The sequence below is a fragment of the Salvelinus sp. IW2-2015 genome, linkage group LG17 (genome assembly GCF_002910315.2).
Source record: "Salvelinus sp. IW2-2015 linkage group LG17, ASM291031v2, whole genome shotgun sequence".
Taxonomy (NCBI): domain Eukaryota; kingdom Metazoa; phylum Chordata; class Actinopteri; order Salmoniformes; family Salmonidae; genus Salvelinus; species Salvelinus sp. IW2-2015.
The window spans coordinates 13,069,586-13,086,379 of record NC_036857.1 but is presented as its reverse complement, the minus strand read 5'-3'; the positions used below and the strand labels follow the sequence as shown (position 1 = coordinate 13,086,379).

At 42.6% G+C, this 16,794-nt stretch overlaps 1 protein-coding gene across 3 annotated transcripts; it reads right to left on the bottom strand.

Moving 5' to 3' along the window:
- Positions 1–793: 793 nt before the first annotated feature.
- LOC111976659 (interleukin-17 receptor B) lies at positions 794–16,539 on the bottom strand. 3 transcript variants are annotated; one of them, XM_024005661.2, is made up of 8 exons: positions 16,369–16,539; positions 16,264–16,291; positions 15,813–15,941; positions 15,607–15,713; positions 15,325–15,445; positions 5,075–5,095; positions 4,936–4,983; positions 794–2,361 (listed from the first exon to the last, which is right to left on the bottom strand). In XM_024005661.2, exons 1-8 carry the CDS (start codon positions 16,429–16,431, stop codon positions 1,685–1,687), a joined length of 1,194 nt encoding a protein of 397 aa, XP_023861429.2. In that variant the 5' UTR covers positions 16,432–16,539; the 3' UTR covers positions 794–1,684. The 3 variants fall into 3 exon arrangements, with proteins under 3 accessions (XP_023861429.2, XP_023861432.2, XP_023861430.2); XM_024005664.2 differs by having other exon boundaries at positions 15,607–15,692; XM_024005662.2 differs by lacking the exon at positions 5,075–5,095.
- Between the last annotated feature and the right edge of the window lie 255 nt (positions 16,540–16,794).

The following is a 16,794-nucleotide window of genomic DNA, read 5'->3' as shown; positions in this document are numbered from 1 at the left end:
AACACCATATGACATCACAAAGGGAGAAAGAGATGACAGTGGTGTTCTGTATGTATACTAAACAAAAATATAAACGCAACATGTAAACATGTTTCATGAGCTGAAATAAAAGATCCCGGAAATGTTCCATACACACAAAAATCTTATTTCTCATTTTCCAAGATAATCCATCTACCTGACAGGTGTGGCATATCAAGAAGCTGATTAAACACCATGATCATTCCATAGGTGCACCTTGTGCTGGGGACTATAAATGGCCACTCTAAAATAAGTAGTTTTGTCATACAACATAATGCCGCAGATCTCTCAAGTTGAGGGAGGATGCTGCCATATTTTCTAAAACAATGTTGGAGGCAGCTTATGGTAGAGAAATGAACATTTAATTATCTGGCACCAGAGCTGTTGCCAGAGAATTCAATGTTAATTTCTCTACCATAAGCTACCTCCAACATTGTTTTAGAGAATTTGGCAGTACGTCTAACCGGCCTCACAACTGCATACCATGTGTATGGCATTGTGTGGGCGAGCGGTTTGGTGATGTCAACGTTGTGAACAGTGTGCCCCATGGTGGCGGTGGGGTTATGGTATGGGCAGGCATAAGCTACGGACAATGAACACAATTGCATTTTATCGATGGCAGTTTGAATGCACAAAAATACAGTGACAAAATCCTGAGGCCCATTTTTTTTAAAGGTATCTGTGACCAACAGATGCATATCTGCATTCCCAGTCATGAAATCCATAGATTATACCCTAATACTGTAAAGACAGATGCTGGGAGACGAGAAGCAAGTACAGGGAGTGAATATTTAATGAATAAACAGACAGGAAACATAACACGAACAGTGTCTGTACAAGGGACACATAACAACATTAATGCTGGCTTGGGAAAGAAACTGAGGCAGTGACAGACATAGGGGAGGTAATTCATAACGTAGTGGAGTCCAGGTGAGTCCGATGAAGCGCTGATGCTCGTAACAATGGTGACAGGTGTGATAAGCAGCCTGGCGACATAATGATAAGCAGCCTGGCGACCTCGAGCGCCAGAGAGGGGGAGCGGGAGCAGACGTGACAAAAACATTTATTTCAATTGACTGATTTCCTCATATGATCTGTAACTTAGTAAAATCTTTGAAATTGTTGCATGTTGCATTTATATTTTTGTTCAGTAGAAATCAGGGGAAAAGTAATTCTGTAGTAAACAATTATAGACACATATTTATAAGCATGTGAAATCCATATGTTGTTTTTGAGTAAGATGAAGTGAAAAATATCACAAACCATGATAACCATTGTCTTTGAAACCATGGTCTTTGATCTGATTTTCCATTCAATTCAGTGTGTGAAAATGCGCATCTTATACAAAATGTGATACTACAAAGCTTTATAAAGAAAAAATACAGTGTAATATTGTATACTCATTAAAGTTAGTCAATAATTAGATTAAAGTATTTATTTACATAAACAAAACATTCAATAAGTATATAAGAAATGTCAACGCCATAGAATATTTGTTTCATTTCCAAAACAGAAACATTTGATGAAAAATAACATATTAAACTATTTAAAAAGTAATCTTAAAGCTAAGTGAGAAAAGTTAGCATGCCCTCATTTTTGCAGTCCCATTGCTTTACAAGTGGTCAAAGAGCTCTGGGTTTGTCATCACACCAGCATCATCAGGTTCTTACAGTCTAGCCATCAATTTGGTCAAAGGAGCTGCCTCCCCTGCACCTCCTGGCTGAGAGCATTGCCATGCCTCTAACTGCTGCACAGCCTCCTTTAGCTTCCCTGTCGCCTTCTCCCCATAGGCCAACCCTGATCTGAACATTAACCCTGGTCTTTTGGAGCCCTGCTGATGCAAGTGTCTACACAGTTTCTCCAAGTCCCTGTTCAGACTAAATTCCCTACAGGATGTCAATTCCACAGGTAGGCCGCTCCTCTCCGGGGCCGTGCCTAGGTGCACCAACCAGAACTTGGCCAGCTCGTTGGGGCTTTGAGTGTGGCTTGCCACCATGTTGAGCACCAGAGGAAACAGGTCATGAGCCGCGGCTGGTACTGTGTGTTCCCCTGGGCCAGTGTGGCAGTGGTTGGGCTGCGGGCTTACAACCATCACCCTGGCTACGGATTTGGCTTGATCTGCTAGCCAGCGCATCGGGCCCTGCTCTGCCAGCCTGCCACGCTGCCACATGTCGATAGCCACCTGGCAGCCACCATGCCACTGGAGGAACTCAGCAAAAGCTAGCACAGCTCTCTGGAAGACAGGGTTTTCTGCAGGGTACACCACCAGCACTGACACAGTGACCTCAGTTGCCTTCGGCAGCTCAGTGAAGTGGGAATTTGAGTGCATTCCATACATTTGATCTGGAAAGGAAATAAGAGAGGAGATAGTTACTTCAAAACAAAGAGTTTGTTCAATGTTGATTCCTGAATTTAAAGAGATCCTGTTTAGCTTACACAGAGTGAGAAAGCAGGCCACCAGTGCCACGAGCCCAGCTAAGAACCCAAGATAGACTATTGGAAGGCTTGCTGGTTTCCCCTCATCATCATTACGGGTTAGGTGAACTGTAATAGCGGAGAGTTACAATACTCCTCACGACCAGATTCATAGGGTTTTACGTAAACCACACAGGAGACCATTAATTGAGGGTGTGAATTATGTGTACTACAGCATCTACTTAGTTACAGTGAAACTCAAATTTACACACCACCACCACTACCACACCACCAACACAAGGAGAACACCAACCCACCCACATTATGGGTGGTAATAGGTATCAACACACCACACACACTCACACAACACACACACACACACCACACACCACACACACCACACCCCATCCCTCCTGACAGCACATTTTACTTCCCACGGACAGGCACAAAATCCGTCCGATTACAAAGGTGGTAACTGTATACCCTACATTTTACCAGCCAGCTCATTAGGGTGGAAACATGTATAAGACCTACATTTTACCCCAGGAGACCCATTACGGGTGGTTACTTGAATAAGATTACAATTTTACCCAAGGAGCCCCATTACGGGTGGTGGTGTAATAACCCTATATTTTACCCAGGAGACTCTTACGGGTGGTTACTGTAATTATACTACATTTTACTCCAGGAGACCCATTACGGGTGTTCACTGTAATTATACTACAATTCCCCAGGAACCCATTACGGGTGGTGAATGTAATAACCCTATATTTTACCAGGAGACCATTACGGGTGGTTACTGTAATTATACTAATTTTACCCCAGGAGACTCATTACGGGTGGTCAGACTGTAATAACCTACATGCTTTTACCCAGGAGACCATTACGGGTGGTGGGTGTAATAACCCTATATTTTTACCCCAGGAGACCATTATGGGGTGGTAACTGTAATAAGACTACATTTTACCCCCAGGAGACCCATTACAGGTGGTACCTGTAAATGACAATGTAGCTTTATTCACGTCAGGGGAATTTAGCGAGAGCAAAGGATTTTCAGTGGGGCCTATATGCCGTATGATATGTAGGTACTGTATGGTCACTTCAGGGATCTTAGGCATTAATGTGGCTTATGTTCACGTCAGGCTGAGCTGGAGCCAGGAGTGAGGCTTCGAATAACTCTAGCATGATTCATGAGACAAGCTGGCTATGTTCACGTCAGGAGAGTTGCAGGCAGGAAGGTGGACGCTTCAATATCCTAGCATTGAATTCATGTGAGACCACTGCTATGTTCACGTCAGGAGAGCTGAGCCGGAGTGGCTTCAATACTCTACATGATTCAGAGACAGCTGTATGTTCACGTCAGGAGAGCTGAGCAGGAGTGAGCTTCAATATCTACATGATTCATGAGAACATGCTATTGTTCACGTCAGGGAGCTAGCCAGAAGCTGAGTTACATAAATCTACATGGAGTCATGAAAGACTGCCTATGTTCACGTAGGAGAGCGTGAGCCAGGAGTGAGCTCAATAACCTCCTACAGATTGTGAGACACTCCTATGTTCACGTCAGGAAGAGCTGAGCCAAGGAAGTGAGCTTGCCAATAACTCTATCATGATTCATGAGACATGCTATGTTCACGTCAGGGAGCTGAGCCAGGAGTGAGCTTCAATAACCTACATGATTATAAGACACTGCTATGTTCACGTCAGGAGGTGAGCTAGGAGTGAGCTTCATAACTCTACATGATTCATGAAGACACTGCTATTGTTACGGTCGGAGAGCTGAGCCAGAAGTGGAAGCTTCAATAACTCTACATGATTCATGGAGACCTGGCTATGTTCACGTAGAGGGAGCTGCGCAGAGTGAGCTTCATAACCTCTACATGATTCATGAGACACTGCTATGTTCACATCAGGAGAACGGAGTAGTGAAAGTGTATGTCTTATTTTACATTTACTTAGTTCTGTCCTTGAGCTGTTCTTGACTATTAATGTTCTGTATTATGTCATGTTTTATGTTTTGTGTGGACCCCAGGAAGAGTGGCTACTGCTTTAACAGCAGCTAATGGATATCCTAATAAAAAACTAAATGCTAATCAATCTCATGGACAGAATCTCCCTATTTATCTACTTGGAGAGGTATATTACAAGGGAACACAGTTCATGTCAAATACATTATGATAAATCATAGAAATTGTGTTTGTATCGACATAGCCATTTTGCTAATACATTTGTCACAAAGTGTTACAGAAACCAAGGCCTAAAGCTGCAAAGAGCAAGCAGAGGCAGTAGCAAGGAAAAGCTTCCAAGGTAGGCCTGGGAGGAACCTGACTGTCTGGCAGGGAGGACATTCAGAATGACAATCTAAGCAAGGCAGTTGGTCCAGGGCAGACATTCAAAGCTTGTCCAACCAGGAATATTGTTGCCATCACAGAGTGGTGGGAGGCACCAGCATGTCAAATAGATCACAGATGTTCAGACACTCAAAAGACTTAAAGATCTTACCAGAGTTGGGCGTCACAGTGGGGTTTGAAGTAGGCCTGGTCAACTCAGCTTAAAAGAAAAATGAACAAATAMCACCTATCAAATACATAGGAATCCCTGCACTTCAAATCAGATGTGTCAAATGAATCAGATTGCTGACCTGTGTGGTCATTTGATGTCGCTGGAATAAAATAGAATGGAATGGTTAAACAAAGCCCCGCCACTTTAATATACAAATATAGAAATGATTGAACATGAGGTGCGAGCTATAAAGAAAAACACCTCAGCACCATGATCTCAGGTGTACACTGACGTGGCACACACAGCCGCAGCCCCTGCAATGGGGACCCCCAACCTCCCTCCATTTTTTTGGGGGGGGGTGATTGGGGTTCCCCCTGAGGTCGGCCCGTAGATAGCATATGCACACATCATAAGCCATGAACACACTGGAAGAAGAGGCAATTAGACAGAAGAGACAATTGCCTCAGGCCTCACATCATCAAGGGGCCTCATGAGCTGGGCATAAAAAAAACGAATCTCCGCTTGAAGCCCCCTCATGCTCCACTCTGTTTTTGTTTGTTTGTTGTCAATCCACCGCATCCGTCGTCACTAGTTCCCACAGCCACAAAATCATAATTATGGCTAAACCCTGCCTATTTTTACAATTGATCTACTTAAAATCTGATTATAAGCCTAACCCTAACCTTAACCAGACTGCTAACCTTATGCCTAACCCTAACCAAAAATACCAAAAAGCTCATTTTTGTTTTCATGACTTTTTATGACATAGCCAATTTTGACTTTGTGGCTGTGTTAACTAGTGACAACGGTGGAAGGTGGCAGAGCTACAGCAGTGTTTATCAGACATCCTGAAAATCGATGTTCTCACAAAAAAGTCTGTAGCGTGTGAACGGTTTCTGCTGCACATTAATATGACCTCGCTACAGAAAGATTAGACTCATGAACAAGTTGGTATTCTCTGTTTTGCTCCACGACTCCGACATGTTTCACGGCACTCGTCTGAAGGTAAYCTGGTGCCGGCTGAAAAATGTATTGAAGTGAATAGGGCGTTTCCACATAAAAGGTATACGAGTAATTCCATTATAAAAATTATGTATTTATTTTTCTTATACAGTGCATTTGGAAAGTATTCAGACCCCTTCCATTTTTCCACATTTTGTTACGTGACAGCCTTATTCTAAAATGTATTAAATATTTTTTCCCCCTCATCAATACCACATAATGACAAAGTGAAAACAGGTTTATTTATTTTTGCAAATATATTATAAAAAAAAAACAGAAATACCTTAAATAAGTATTCAGACACTTTGCTATCACACTCGAAATTGAGCTCACGTGCATCCTGTTTCCATCAATCATCCTTGAGATGTTTCTACAACTTGATTGGGGACCACCTGTRGTAAATTCAATTGACTGGACATGATTTGGAAAGGCACACACCTGTCTATATAGGGTCCCACAGTTGACAGTGCATGTCAGAGCAAAAACAAGCCATGAGGTCGAAGGAATTGTCCGTAGAGCTCCGAGACAAGATTGTCCATACTTAAATGTAAGAAGTTTGKAACCACCAAGACTCTTCCTGGAGTTGGCCGCCCGGCCAAACTGAGCAATCGGAGGAGAAGGGCCTTGGTCAGGGAGGTGACCAAGAACCCAATGGTCACTCTGACAGAGCTCCAGAGTTCCTCTGTGGAAATGGGAGAACCTTCCAGAAGGACAACCATCTCTGCAGCACTACTCCAATAAGGCATTTATGCTCGAGTTGCCAGACGGAAGCCGCTCCTCAATAAAAAGGGACGTGACATCCCGCTTTGAGTTTGCCAAAAGGCACCTAAAGGACTCTCAGACCATGACAAACAAGATTTCCTGGTCTGATGAAACCAAGATTGARCTCTTTGGCCTGAATGCCAAAGTTCACGTCAAGAGGAAACCTGGCACCATCCCTAYGGTGAAGCATGGTGATGGCGGCATCATGATGTGGGGATGTTTTTCAGCAGCAGGGAGTTGGAGACTAGTCAGGATCGAGGGAAAGATGAACGGAGCAAAGTACAGAGAGATCCTTGATGAATACCTGCTCCAGAGCGGTCTGGGCATCAGACTAGGGCGAAGGTTCAYCTTCCAACAGGACAACAACCCTAAGCACTGTGGTGGAAATGTAATAATCATTACATACTATACTGTTTAATTAGACCTACTATGCTGTTTTTACTTAGAGATTATATGTTAGTATTTTGCTGGTACAGGCTTGTCTTGTGTGACTTAGTCATAAGTCTGGGCATACAGATAAGAGCCATGCGACTGCAGTATGTGACATCCTGTTTTCACAATCTACAGGAACTTAGATGTTCGGAAACATGCATCTTAATCTGTCTTAATCTACATCTTAATCTATCTTAATCTGCACAGACAAGCTAAATCGGTTTTTACACATGTTCCGTCCCTGTTTCCACCCATCTGCTAAACTGCCATGTAGACAAAATAGGTTGTACTTTTTCTATAAGAGGAGAGAGACAACTCCGTTCGTGGAACTTTCAAGTCTGACTATTCTCAGTGGTGGTTGATTGCTTAATTTTTGCTAATCTTATAAAAAAATAGTTAGAAAAAATCTGCAGTCTCTCTTCCATTTGACTAGAATTTCTACAATAGCACACAGCCAAGACAACGCAGGASTGGCTTCCAGACAAGTCTCTGAATGTCCTTGAGCGGCCCAGCCAGAGCTCGGACTTGAACCCGATCGAACATCTCTGGAGAGACATGAAAATAGTAGTACAGCAACGCTCCCCATCCAACCTGACAGAGCTTGAGAGGATCTGCAGAGAAGAATGGGAGAAACTCCCCAAATACAGGTGTGCCAAGCTTGTAGCATCATACCCAAGAAGACTCAAGGCTGCAATTGCTGACAAAGGTGCTTCAAATAAGTACTGAGTAAAGGGTCTGAATACTTATGTAAATGTGATATTTTCTAAAAACCCGTTTKTGCTTTGTCATTAGCGGCAGGGTATTGTGTGTAGATTGATGGGGGGGGGGACTATTTAATCMATTTTAGAATAAGGCTGTAATGTAACAAAATTAGGAAAAAGTCAAGGGATCTGAATACTTCCCAAATGCACTGTATCTCTCAGATATATGACAGACACTTCAGAACAGAGATTGCAAGAAAGGCATTTCACTGCAATTGTGCACGACATTAAAGCTTTAAAAAATATATAAACATGCTACAGTTTCTCTCAGCTTCATGACAAAATGTGTAGAATAGCAGGAAATTTGTTCAGGGATTCTTGAAAGTAAGGACAATCCTTGTCCGGCAGGGAAACTTTAGTTTTTATAGTTGAAAAAAAATAAGATTTTAAGGCATTATTTGAGCTTAAAATKTACATTTAGGGGATTTTGATAAGGGAAAGATTTTTGGAAATTTTCAAAATACTTTCAATGTTGTTMATTTCCATGTCGGCTCTATGTCTGGAAACACTCTTGTCTGGAGCAAAGGATCCAAATTTCAAACTCTCTCCAAAAGTTTTTAAAATAAAAAAAACGGCCAATATTAACTGAAAAAGTATATTATGTAGTTTCTTGCAATAGCCCTCTGTGACAGTAAAGGATATGTATCCCAAAACGGTGATTTCTAAAAGATGTCCCGAGCAGTGGCGACCCGTCTATCAGGGCAGGTGGGGCTCCCCATCCTGTTCAGCTTTTTGTTGTTGCCTGTTTTGAAAACAATGTCAAAAAAKAAATAATAATTGAGTTAATAAAGCTGCCTACAAACAAGGTCTCTTTTTTGCTTTTTTGACTAAAGCAGCTCCAAGATGCAGGTTTTTCAGCCTAGCCCTGTGGAAAATACAGAGCTATGGGTTGGTAAAGTTCTCTAGTTGTACCGTGATTGCCTAAGTGTTCTGGCACTCTGGAGGACACTACGTCACCGCAAAAACTGGAGAGCTCGAAAATTCAAGCCCCTTGGGTGCTGCCATAGAGTTACATTAGAAGTGCCAATCCAAGAAGGMTCAAGGTCATTGGCCACAGATAACATGACGTCAAATCACGTTATATCTACCATAGCTTTGATTGGACTGATCATATCAACATCATACTTACAAAATCTTAGCTAGCAAGCTAGACATGCAGTTATTATCATGAATCAAGTCAACAATCTACTGGCAAATCCTTTTCAATCTTTGTCATATGAAGAGAAATTATAGATAAAACGTATAGGTGCTCATCGGCTATTGGACATAAAGTAAATGAGGCTGAATGAACTGTTTTGCTGCCAGACAAGGCTCCGCTGATAGCCAGGTGTTGGGACAGCTTTATGTAGGCCCTAACAGTCTGTGGGCACCATTTGTCACCGTTATAGGGCAATTCAAGTATTGTTTAGTGTTCCAAATCAAATCAAATTTTATTGGTCACATACACATGGTTATCAGATGTTAATGCGAGTGTAGCGAAATGCTTGTGCTTCTAGTTCCGACAGTGCAGTAATATCTAACAAGTAATCTAACAATTCAACCAACAACCTCCTAATACACACAAATATAAAGGGGTGAATGAGAATATGTACATATAAGTATATGGATGAGCGATGGCAGAGCGGCATAGGCAAGGTGCAATAGATGGTATAAAATACAGTACATACATGTGATATGAGTAATGTAAGACATGTAAACATTATTAAAGTGCCATTATTTAAAGCGGCATTGTTTAAAGTGACTAGTGATCCATTTATTAAAGTGTCTAGTGATTGGGTCTCAATGTAGGCAGCGGCCTCTCTGAGTTAGTGATTGCTGTTTAGTAGTCTGATGGCCTTGAGATAGAAGCTGTTTTTCAATCTCTCGGTCCCAGCTTTGATGCACCTGTACTRACCTCGCCTTCTGGATGATAGCGCTGTGAACAGGCAGTGGCTCAGTGGCTCAGGATGATCYTTTTGGCTTTCCTGTGACATCGGGTGCTGTAGGTGTCATGGAGGGCAGGTAGTTTGCCCCTGTGATGCGTTGTGCAGACCGCACCACCCTCTGGAGAGCCTTGCGGTTGAGGGTGGTGCAGTTGCCGTACAGGGCTGTGATACAGCCCGACAGGATGCTCTCGATTGTGCATCTGTAAAAGTTTGTCAGGGTTTTGGGTGACAAGACACATTTCTTCAGCCTCCTGAGATTGAAGAGGCGCTGTTGCACCTTCTTCACCACACTGTCTGTGTGGGTGAACCATTTCAGTTTGTCAGTGATGTGAACAACGAGGAACTTCAAACTTTCCACCTTCTCCACTGCTGTCCCTTCGATGTGGATAGGGGGGTGCTCCCTTTGCTGTTTCCTGAAGTCCACGATCATCTCCTTTGTTTTGTTGACGTTGAGCGAGAGGTTGTTTTTCTGACACCACACTCCGAGTGCACTCACCTTCTCCCTGTAGGCAAACTTGATGATTGACCTGGAGGCGTGCATTGCCACGCAGTCGTGGGTGAACAGGGAGTACAGGAAAGGGCTGAGCACGCACCCTTATGGGGCCCCAGTGTTGAGGGTCAGCGAAGTGGAGATGTTGTTGCCTACCTTCACCAGCTGGGGGCGGCCCGTCAGAAAGTCCAGGACACAATTGCACAGGGTGGGGTTGAGACCTCCAGGGCCTCCAGCTTGATGACGAGCTTGGAGGGTTCTATGGTGTTGAATGCTGAGCTGTAGTCAATGAACAGCATTCTTACAGACAGTTAAAGTCGGAAGTTTACATACACTTAGGTTGGAGTCATTTAAACTCGTTTTTTAACCACTCCACAAATTTCTTGTGAACAATCTATAGTTTTGGCAAGTTGGTTAGGGCATCTACTTTGTGCATGACACAAGTAATTTTTCCAACAATTGTTTACAAACAGAGTATTTCACTTATAATTCACTGTATCACAATTCCAGTGGGTCAGAAGTTTATATACACTAAGTTGACAGTGCCTTTAAACAGTTTGGAAAATTCCAGAAAATGATGTCATGGCTTTAGAAGCTTCTGATAGGCTAAATGACATAATTTGAGTCAATTGTAGGTGTACCTGTGGATGTATTTCAAGGCCTACCTTCAAACYCAGTGCCTCTTTGCTTGACATCATGGGAAAATCAAAATAAATCAGCCAAGACCTCAGAAAATAATTGTAGACCTCCACAATTCTGGTTCATCCTTGGGAGCAATTTCCAAACACCACGTTCATCTGTACAAACAGTAATATGCAAGTATAAACCCCATGGGACCACGCAGCTGTCATACCGCTCAGGAAGGAGACACGTTCTGTCTCCTAGAGATGAATTCTTGGTGGCGAAAAGTGCAAAACACATCCCAGAACAACGCAAAGGAACTTTGTCCGAAGATGCTGGAGAGAAACAGGCTAGAAAAGTTCTCTAATCCACAGTAACAACGAGTCTTGTCGTCAGCAAGACGGCTAGAAGTCCACTGCTCCCAAACCTCCATAAAAAGCAGACTACGGTCTGCACTGCCATAGGGACAAAGATCGTTCTTTTTGGAGAAATGTCCTCTCTGTCTGATGCCAACAAAATAGAAACTGGTTTGGGCCATAATGACTCATACGCTTTGTTTTGGAGGAATAAAGGGTGGGGCTTGCAGCCGAAGAAACACCATCCAACCGTGAAGCATGGGGTGGCAGCATCATGTTGTGGGGGTGATTTGCTGCAGGAGGGACTGGTGCTGCTTCCTAAAATAGATGGCATAAAGAGGATGGAAAATGATGTGGATATATTGAAGCAACATCTCACAGACCACCAGCAGCAGGAAGTTCAAGGCTTGGTCCGAATCAGTCTTCCAAATCGGACAATGACCCCAAGCTATACCCTTCAAGAGTTGTGGCAAATGGCTTTAATGGACAAAAGTCAAGTGTATGGAGTGGGCCATACCCCAAGCCGACGCTCAATCCTATAGAAAATGTGTGGACCAGAACTAAAAAGCGTGTGCAACCAGGAGGCCTACAACACCTCGACTCATTTTCACCAGCATCTGTCAGAAGGAAACAGGCCAAAATTCACCCAACCTTAATTGTGGGAAGCTTGTGAGGCTTACCCGAAACTTTTGACCCAAGTTAAATAATTGAAAGACAATGCCACAAATACTAATTGAAGTGCTATGTAACTTTGACCGCACCGCTGGGAATGTTATGAAATCCAAACTAACACAGCTCCGAAATTAATCATTCCTCCTCCTTACTAACTAGTCCTTGACTATTTAAAATAACGTGCTGCTGACCTCACTGACCTGCAGCAGGCGAAATTTTTAACTCTGATTAAATGTCAGAATTGGAAAAAAAACTGTGTTTAAATCCGTACTGGCCTAAGGTGCATGTAATCTTCCGCTTCACACTGTACGCGTCATTCATTTTCGTCCGCATGGGACAGGGCAGTGTGCGCAGTGTGTCGCGGACTGTGTATCTGTGCGGACTGTTTGGGCGCGGTATGCAAACTGAAAGCTGCGCTCCTTAGGGCACCGCGTAAGGCTGGAGGTGATCATGGCATCCTTGGACTAGCCTCGCCCAAAGCACTTCATGATGGAGAAGTGAGTGCTACGGGGCGGTAGTAATTTAGTTCAGTTATCTTTGCCTTCTTGGGTACAGGAACAATGGTAGCCATCTTGAAGCATGTGGGGACAATAGACTGGGATAGGGAGCGATTGAATATGTCCGTAAACACACCAGCCAGCTGGTCTGAGGACGCGGCTAGGGATGCCGTCTGGGCCAGCAGCCTTGTGAGGGTTAACGCGATTAAATGTTTTACTCACGTCGGCCACGGAGAAGGAAAGGGGGGGGTCGCAGTCCTTGTTAGCGAGCCGCGACGGTGGCACTGTATCATCCTCAAAGCGGGCAAAGAAGGTGTTTAATTTGTTTGGAAACGTGACGTCGGTGTCCGTGACGTGGCTGTTTTATTTTTGTAGTCCTTGATTTCCTGTAGACCCTGCCACATACTTCTCGTGTCTGAGCCGTTGAATTACAACTCCACCTTGTCCCTGTACAGGCATTTTGATTGTTTGATTGCCTTGCGGAGGGAAAAACTACACTGTTTATATTCAGCCATATTTCCAGACCTCTTTACATGGTTARATGTGGTGGATTGCGCTTTCAGTTTTGTGCGAATACCGCCATCCATCCACGGTTTCTGGTTAGGGCAGGTTTTAATAGTCACAGTGGGTACAATATCTCCAATGCACTTCTTTATAAACTCACTCACGAGTCAGCGTATAGGTCAATGTTGTTCTCTGAGGCTGACCGGAACATATACCAGTCCGTGTGATCAAAACAATCTTGAAGCTTGGCTTCCGATTGGTCAGACCAGCATTGAATGGTTCTCGTCACTGGTRCATCCTGTTTGAGTTTCTTCCTATGAGACGGTGCGAGTAAGATGGCTTCGTGGTCGGATTTGCCAACGGGAGGGTGGGGGAGGGCTTTGTATGCATCGCGGAAGTTAGAGTAGCAGTGGCCGAGAGTATTACCCCTGCGCATCGTGCAATCAATATGCTGATAGAATTTAGGTAGCCTTCTTATCAAATTTGCTTTGTTAAAATCCCTAGCGACAATAAATGCAGCCTCCGGATATAGTATAGTTTCCAGTTTACATAGAGTTCAGTGAAGTTCCTTGAGTGCAGTCTTGGTGTCTTCWTGAGGGGGAATGTACWCAGCTGTGACTATAACTGACGAGAATTCTCTTGGTAGGTAAAATGGCTGGCATTTGATTGGAGGGAATTCTMGGTCGGGTGAGCAGAAGGACTTGAGTTCCTGTATGTTGTTATGATTACACCATGAGTCGTTAATCATAAAGCATAYAACCCCGCCCTTCCCAGAGAGATGTTTATCTCTGTCGGAGCGATGCATGGAGAAGCCCAGTGGCTGAACCGATTCCGACAACATATCCCGAGAGAGCTATGTTTCCATGAAACAGAAAATGTTACAATCTCTGATGTCTCTCTGGAGGCCAACCMTTGCTCAAATTTTGTCTACCTTGTTGTCAAGAGACTGGACATTGGCGAGTAGTATACTCAGGAGCAGTGAGCAATGTGCACGTCTATGGAGCCTGACCAGAAGGCCGCTTGTTTCGGGTCGKCTACTGGGATTTGATCCATTGTCCTGGGTGGTGGTCTGAACAGGGAAAGTCGTATTCCTGGTCGTAATGTTGGTAAGTTGACGTTGCTCTAATATCCAATAGCTCTTCCCGGCTGTATGTAATAAGATTTAAGATATCTTGGGGTAACAATGTAAGAAATAATACATAAAAAACTAAATACTGCATAGTTTCCTAAGAACTCGAAATTGTCAAAGACTACAGCTACCCTAGTCATAGACTGTTCTCTTAGCTACCGCACGGCAAGTGGTACCGGAGCGCCAAGTCTAGATCCAAAAGGCTTCTTAACAGCTTCTACCTCCAAGCCATAAGACTCTTGAACAGCTAATCAAATGGCTACCCAGACTATTTGCTACTGTGTATACCACTTGAATGAAGAAGAAAAATGCCAATTTTGTCAACTCCGTTAAACATTAACTCCATCAGATTTGTGTCTAACGTCAACTCCGTTAAACATTAACTCCATCAGATTTGTGTCTAACGTCAACTCCGTTAAACATGAACTCCATCAGATTTGTGTCTAACGTCAACTCCGTAAGAGTGCTGACAGATCTGATAGAATGTTATGTTTTTATTGGGGATTTTCAAATGAATCATTTTCCAAATTTTCCAAATATTTGTATTGAACTTTTATTTTTAGAGRCTAAAATATGTGTTTTGAGTATCTGCTAATTACGTCAGTGGTTTGTAATATCTGTCATTGATGTTAGCCGCCTTATGATCCATTTGTTTTGTCAATATTCTGAACAAATAATTTGCATCACTGTTTTGCAACATATGCTTAAACAATTGAAGTATTTCCTGGACCTAAGGGGTAATATTTGCTTTATAAATGTTATTTTATGTGCTAAATATTGATCTAAATGAAATTAGCCCTGGAGCATTGAATAGGGCTATAAAACAAAACAAAAATAAGTTGTTCCTTTACATGGTGCGATAGTTGATACTTTGGTCTATCAAAATATATATATAATTTTTTATATTAAGACAAATATTTGTGAAAAATAAGTTAAGACTGTTCTGTCTTTCAAGAATCCCTGAGCTCTAAAACAGCAACATGTTCTCTCAGCCTAATGTCAAAATGTGTAAAATAGCATGAGTTTAGCTTATATAACTCTCTCTGTCCCAGGGGTTGGGGGCCTTGCTCTGACCTTGCGGGGCCCCACAATTCTGCGCTACGCCACTGCAGGTATAGTCTTATATACTAGAGTATAAATTTCAGTAAGATATGCTAATTATTAGTATTCTTCTTCTTTTTTATTTAACTAATATCCTTGTAAAAACATATCAATTCATTTTTTTTAAACGTACTTACGATACGGTACATTACATGTCGTAAACTTGGAAAATTCGCCCTCTGGCGGATTCGGAAGATTGTAAGCAGTGATGACCAGATGGAACCCTGGTTCTGCAGGTGCAAGGTAATAGAACCACAGCTGTAGGAAAAAGACATTATCTCAATGAGCCTTACCTGAATAATACAAAAAGAGTTAGACATTAGAAAATATACCTTTTTTAACTATGGCAATTATCAGCAATATAGCCACTGATTGGGATTTGAAGTTTGTTGTAAAGGAATAGGCTCCAGTAGGCCCACCTGTTCGAGACCCCTGAGGTCAACTTCTTCGAAAGGTGGTTCATACCGACAGCGGTATTTATCATCACCTATATCGATCCAAGTTCCTGTGAGATAGTAAATGCTTTCTGCAAAATATTTGAAGTGTTGGTATTATATGCATCACTGTTATTTTTCCAAATCTATTTCTATTAACATGCAATTCATTACGATAAGGCTTCCCCTACTGTCGATGTTGATGGCCCAACTTATGTTCAGCCGAATGGCCCCAAAGTCTTCAGGCAGAACAGCAACTTTGAGTGCGAGCAGATTAGAAGGACTGGCCTGAGGAATCTTTATCCATTCCGGTGGTATCCCTTGGGGAAAAAATACCCCATCAATAAATGACAGCATCCCACTCCTGACACCAATGTAGCGAACAGCAGCAGGTCTACAAAACACAAACTTGCTAACCACTGCTTTAGTAGGAATAAGGTAACCCTCTTAAGGAAGATTGCAATGAGCATACCTTGGCACAGGTCATTAAAATATTATTTCCTCACCCTGAAAGMAGTCTATGGATTAGTAGACTGATTTGACAGCTTGTGAATTACAGTCTATCCTTGTCACCATAATTCAAGGTAAGAAAACAAATAAATAATATTGTAATYTGAGTGAACCATCCCTGGGCTAACTCACCATCTTCTGATTCCTCACAGGTAACACYCTGTGGATAACATAATGAACAATTAAAAGGATTCATCTCCCAACTTAACAATTATTATAGGATAAATAAAAACTTACAATTGTGGGTGACGGCTGAGCAGTAAGTAATTTAGAGAATATAATCAACAGCAAGGTCCTCATGACTGAAAACAATTATCACATATTCATCTGTAGTTGCAAAATGGCTAAATATCCAGTGAAAGGTTTTGCCCWATAATAAACTGTTGAGAACACCAAATCCGTCCGCCTACTGACAATCACTCTCTGAACCACTTGGTTATATAGGTTGGATAGGCTACGTGCGCGTGGCACCCAGCGCGCTGGATTGTAGGGTGTCATGGTGGGACAGAATTCAAAGATCGGTCGATGCGTTCAAGAATAATGATAAGCAAACCTGTTTTTTAAGATGTMATTTCTATATAAAACCACATAATCTGATCGAAGTTGATTGTTTCGAAATTTGAACCACAGTTCGAAGACCTATGCCATTTTCTGCATTGCCTG